This window comes from Cannabis sativa, chromosome 3, assembly GCF_029168945.1.
Source record: "Cannabis sativa cultivar Pink pepper isolate KNU-18-1 chromosome 3, ASM2916894v1, whole genome shotgun sequence".
In the NCBI taxonomy this organism is placed as follows: domain Eukaryota; kingdom Viridiplantae; phylum Streptophyta; class Magnoliopsida; order Rosales; family Cannabaceae; genus Cannabis; species Cannabis sativa.
Genome location: NC_083603.1, coordinates 44,583,630 through 44,589,403, shown reverse-complemented (window position 1 = coordinate 44,589,403; position 5,774 = coordinate 44,583,630). Strand labels below are relative to the sequence as shown.

Below are 5,774 nucleotides of genomic sequence, written 5' to 3'. Positions count from 1 at the left end.
AAAAAAAAATTGTATGTATAAAAAAATGTTTAATTTTGTTTTAAACTGTATGTAGAAAATAAAATTATATATAAGAATGGAGTATGCATTTGACCTATTAAGTTTTGAAATATAATTGTATTATATGCATTAGACTTTGAATTACTATTTTCTTTACATTAAAATATTAATTGTATATATAATTTTTTTAATGTTTTTATAAATATATGTGGCTTAGATTGGATTGGTTAATTTTACATGTCAATCAACATCCAGGGCCAGCCTTGAAATTTAGTGGGCCATAAGAAAAAAATTATTTTTGGGCCCTTATTTAGAAAAAAAATACGGTATTTTTCAAAATTGATCAGCAAAAAAATTGTGTAATTTTAAAAGATGAAGATTTTTTTGGGCCCCTAAATTAGGTGGGCCTAGGCACAAGCCTGGCCCGCCTATGCCCAGGGTCGGGCCTGTCAAAAATGCACTACAAGAAAAGGCATTTTTACCGGCGCAGTTCGTCAAATGCGCCGGTAAAGGTTGTCGAGATAAAACAAAATCTGAATTCTCACTTCCATTTAGGCTTTACTTTTACCGGCGCATTATTGCGCCGGTAAAAGTCTGGTTTTACCGGCGCAATACTGAATATGCGCCGGTAAAAGTTACCAAATGAAGCGCCAACAGGCGCGAGAAGTTTGCCGCCTTTCATTTCATTTATTGTGGCGCTTGTTTACTTTTACCGGCGCATAATTGCGCCGGTAAAAGTCTCAAAAAAAGAGAGGGAAACTTCCCGCGTGGATTTCCTGGTAGGTGGGAATACTTTTACCGGCGCACCATTGCGCCGGTAAAAGTGTTAAAGGAAACGTGTGGATTTTGATGTGATAAGTGAGAATACTTTTAGCGGCGCAATTGTGCGCCGGTAAAAGTATATATTGCGCCGGTAAAAGTATTTACTTAAACGCTCGTTTTTGGCTACTTTGGTCAGATTTTAAAAAAACTTTTACCGGCGCAATTGGATGCGCCGGTAAAAGTATATATATGAATCAGGAGCACGAAGCCCCCTTCTTCTCCTCCATTTTTCATTTTTTTACCTAGGTTTTCTCTGAAAACCTCTCAGCCCCCCTCTCTCAATCTCTCTTTGATTCTCTCTCATTCTCTATCAATCTCTCTCAATTTCTAACCCCCCCTCTCAATCCCTCTCAATCCCTCTCTTTTTCTCTTCAAAAAAACCACCACCACCACCTCCAACAACACCACCACCGTCGGCCACCACCACCATCGACGGCGGCCGAGCTACGCCAGCCACCACCGCAGACCACCAAGCCCCACCTCCTCCAATTTATTTAAGGTATTTTTAATTTTTTTAATTTTAATTTTTTTTAATGTTTATATGTATAGATTTGTGTATGTATGTGTGTATTAGTATATGTATGTATATATGTATGTATTTCTGTATGTATGTGTATGTATATTTATGTGGGTATAAATGTATGTATGTGTATAAATACATGTATGTATGTATATGTATGTGTATGTGGGATTATGTATATATATGTGTATGTATGTGTATGTGGGTGTGTATATATATGTGTATATGTATGTATGTATGTATGTGTGTATGTATTTATGTGTATGTGTATGTGGGTGTGGGTGTGTATATATAAGTATGCATGTATTTGTATGTGTATATTGGTGTATGTATATATATATGTATGTATGTAAAGAAGTATGCATATATATGTGTGTGTATGTATGTATATATGTATGTAAATATATATGTATATGTGTGTGTATAAGTGTATGTGAGTGTGTGTGTGAGTGTATGTGTATGTGTATGTGTATGTGTATGTGTATGTGTATGTGTATGTGTATGTGTATGTGTATGTGTATGTGTGTGTGTATGTGTAAGTTAGTGTAGGGTAATGGATATGTGATAAAATTTTTAAATTTTTATAGGTATTAAATTTTTAATTTGGTTTTACTTTTTTATGGAATTAGGTCCGTGTTCGACCGCTCGGGATTACCGCTAGCTGCCTGCAGTTGTCATTTTTGCACTCGATTCAGGTATGTTTTTTTGCTTTCGCTTAGTATACGTAGCAGTGTTTGTTATTAGTTAATATGTATATGCATGTTAGAGAAGTAGGTTCTGTGATAAAATTGACTGCTGTTGGATGGGTGGATTATTTGTTTGTGTATATATTGTATGGAAATATTTGTTTGTGTTATTTATAGGTATTAAAAATTTTGGGTTTACACTTTTTAAGCCGTTATGCTGCCGAAATTTTAGTAGAAAAAATGTAAAATTAATTGAATGTTGAAATTGAAATTGAAAATATGTAATTAAAAAGTTAGTAAAATAATAATTTTTTTAGGTATTAAAAAAAACATTTTCAATTTAAATAATAAATAATTAGGAAAATATTTAATTATGAAATGTAATATATAATTTTAAATATAATAAAATGATATTATTAGTTTTAATAAGTTAGTAATTTTAATTTAAATAAAAAATGATTAAAAATTAATAAATGATTGAAAAAAAATTAAAGAATGTAATATATAATTTAAAATATGATAAAGTGATATTATAAATTTGAAAAAGTTAGTAATTTTAATTTAATAATAAATTATTAAAAAAATAATAAAAGTGAAAAATGTAATATATAATTTAAAATATAATAAAGTGATATTATAAATTTTAAGAAGTTTGTAATTTTAATTTAAATAATATAGCATTAAACAAATAATAAAAGTGAAAAATGTATTATACAATTTAAAATATAATAAAGTGATATTATAAATTTAAAAAAGTTTGTAATTTTAATTCAAATAATAAAAGTGAAAATGTAATAAAATGATGTTATAATAAGTATAAATGAGCATAAGATATTGTAAAGTATATGATAAGATATTGTAAAATAGCATAAAATTAAATTTGTATTATCTTTTCTTGATCTCTTTGGTTATACACCAAAGATAGGATTTAACAAATGTATTTGTATTATCACATAGTGATAATTTTTTTTAAAATTTTACACATGCACGAAATACCTTAGACCCGTTTAGAGAGGCGGAGTCAGTAAGGACTCTTAAATACGCTTCTCCAAATTATAATAAAGTGTTGTATATGTAGTATGTCTACACCAGGTGGCAGCAGTTCGAAAAAGAAAGGGGTCAGAGGTAAATACAAAGGCAAGAATGTTGAGGAGGAGCTCTCCAAAACACAATCTGCCAAGTTACAGATTGAGCTGCACGCAGAGACTGGCACCCCCGTCGGCAAAAACGGAAAAAAATTCAACAATATGGCGAAATGGATGACTCGGATGTCTATCCCCATTAATAAATTCAAATGGGAAGATGTCAGTAGAGCTGACATCAATGCCCTCTGGGATAGACTTGAGGTATGTCTTAATAATTTTTTTAATTTCTAAATTACTATACTCTTATTAAATTGCAATTAATGTATTAATGTGTAACTTTTTGCAGACCAAGTTTGTCCTCCCACGAGATAACCCTACATTCGTAGACTACGGTGAGTACGAGATGTCAAAGGGTTTACGTGACTGGAGGGCAGACTGCAAGAAAAAGTGGATACAAAATATTGAGGAGCTTGGACAGGAGAGGGCCGACATGTCACCTCCTGAGGGAGTAACTCAAGAGGTGTGGAGTGACTGCATCGCTTATTGGAGCACAGACAAACAAAAGGTACATTTTTTTTAAAATTTCTAATTTTAGTAATGTTTAATTTATATAGTCAATAATAAATAATTAATTGTTAGAAAAATTATTAATTTCAGGCGAGAGCAGCGAAAAATAAAGAAAGTCGGGGTAAGATGAAATTTCTAGGAGGCTGGGGCTCCAAGCCTATTGTTTCACATGTTGTCGAGGGGGTAAGTTTATATTTAACTATCATTCATTTAAATTTTTCTAGTAAAATAACAATACTAATATATTTTCTCTTGAAAATAGGCTAACCCCGACACAAGAGAACTGCCAACTGCGGTGGAAACTTTTCAAAAGTTTCACCATAAAGGCAACAATTGGCGCAACGAGTACGCACAACAAGCTTACGTAAGTTTACATTTTAATTCAATTTTTATTTATTTCTTTCAATTTATTTTGTATTAAAATTAACCATTTAACTTATTTGTTTGTTTTAGGAGCAAATGGTTGAAATAGCGGCAACTCAACCAGCGCCCACTGAAGATGAGCCCGATGAGCTTGCTGTCGATCCTACACGCACCCCCGAGACTTACCTATTATGACGCAAGTACTCGGGGAACGATCTCGACATCTTAGAGGCTTTGGCCATCTCCCGCACCGAAGGGAGTTGGGGCCAAAAGAGCACTCGCCACGCATCCTTCACCCCCCACCGACCGTTACAATGGAACAAGACGAGGCTTTACGTAAAAGTGGAGGAAGCGGAGCAGTACAACTCAACATACGAGGCAAGAAGATGAGACACAACAACTCTACCTCGACGATTCCAAGATCGCCGAGTATCTTTCTCGAGCCGTGCCGGTTTCAACTTGCCTCCCATGGATCTTCCACCATTGCCCACTCCCCGGTGCCGGATCGTCTGGCCGCTCCTGGTGCTGGATCGTCATCGCAGCCTCCCGAGACTCAGAGAAACAACGATGACGACATTACCTGCCTATAGAACTGTACTTTTTTTTATTATCCGGCTCGAACATTTAACATTTTGTTTATATACTGATTTTAGTAGAACATAATATAATTAATGTTGGTTTATCTTTTACGGTAAATTATGTTGGTTTTTTTTGTTAATATAATATTATAATTATTTAAATATTTAATTAATTATATTTAATTAATTAATATTAAAATTAATTAAATATAATTAATTAATTTTTTTTAAAAATAAAAATTAATACTTTTGCCGGCGCATTTTTGCGCCGGTAAAAGTAGCCAAAAATTATTGGCGCCAACCGTCAGATTGGCGCCAATAGTTTTGCCGCGCACTATTGCGCCGGCAAAACTTTATCAAAGCAGGTTCATAGCGGATAAGGGCACTTTTTAACACCGGCGCTTATTTTTTACCGGCGTAATTTCTCGCCGGTAAAAGGAAGTTTTACCGGCGCATTTACTCTACGCGCCGGTAAAAAGTCTTTTACCGACCAAGCTTCCCAGATAAGCTTTGCCGGCGCACAACTGCGCCGGCAAAGCTTTGCCGGCGCAGTTAGTGTACTTTTGCCGGCGCAAAAATGCGCCGGCAAAAGTTGGTTTTCTTGTAGTGATGGGTCATAAATCAGTTGTTAACAACGCTAAAAGAAAACGCCCAGTTATCGATGATGATGACTCCAATTTCGCTTCCCCCGTGGCTAAAGGTGGTCGTTGTCTAGGGAAGAAGAAGTCGAAGGTGTCTTTGCCTGAAAAAAATTTCAACTTCGACGGCTAGAAGAGAAAGAAGAAGTCAACTTCAAAGCAACTGTGATGAAACTCTAATGCAATAGTTATATTTGTTTCGAGCCAACTAACATAAAACCACAAAATAATTAACAATTAATTCCACATATTTAATACAAACTTCAACGTCCCCACTTCAAGCCTCCATTGGGTCCTTACACCCACGGAATGAATGGCTCTTATACACGAGTACGCCACTCTGGCTGCTTCCTGGATTGATGACTGACCCTACAGACCAACACGAGTGTTTCCAGCGTGCTTTGTCCTCACTCACACGCTTCCTGGGAAAACTTCCCAGGAGGTCACCCATCTTGAAATTGCTTCAGGCCAAGCACGCTTAACTGTGGAGTTCTTTCGAGATGGGTTACCGAAAA

The 5,774-nt window shown here is 34.9% G+C and overlaps 1 protein-coding gene across 1 annotated transcript; it reads left to right on the top strand.

The window, feature by feature from the left end:
- The first annotated feature begins 1,021 nt into the window (after positions 1-1,021).
- On the top strand, positions 1,022-3,948 carry LOC133035383 (uncharacterized). The gene is made up of 4 exons (XM_061111234.1): positions 1,022-1,321; positions 1,972-2,037; positions 3,107-3,374; positions 3,460-3,948. The coding sequence occupies exons 3-4, from the start codon at positions 3,108-3,110 to the stop codon at positions 3,691-3,693; spliced, it is 501 nt and encodes a 166-aa protein (XP_060967217.1). The 5' UTR covers positions 1,022-1,321; positions 1,972-2,037; position 3,107; the 3' UTR covers positions 3,694-3,948.
- Positions 3,949-5,774: the final 1,826 nt, after the last annotated feature.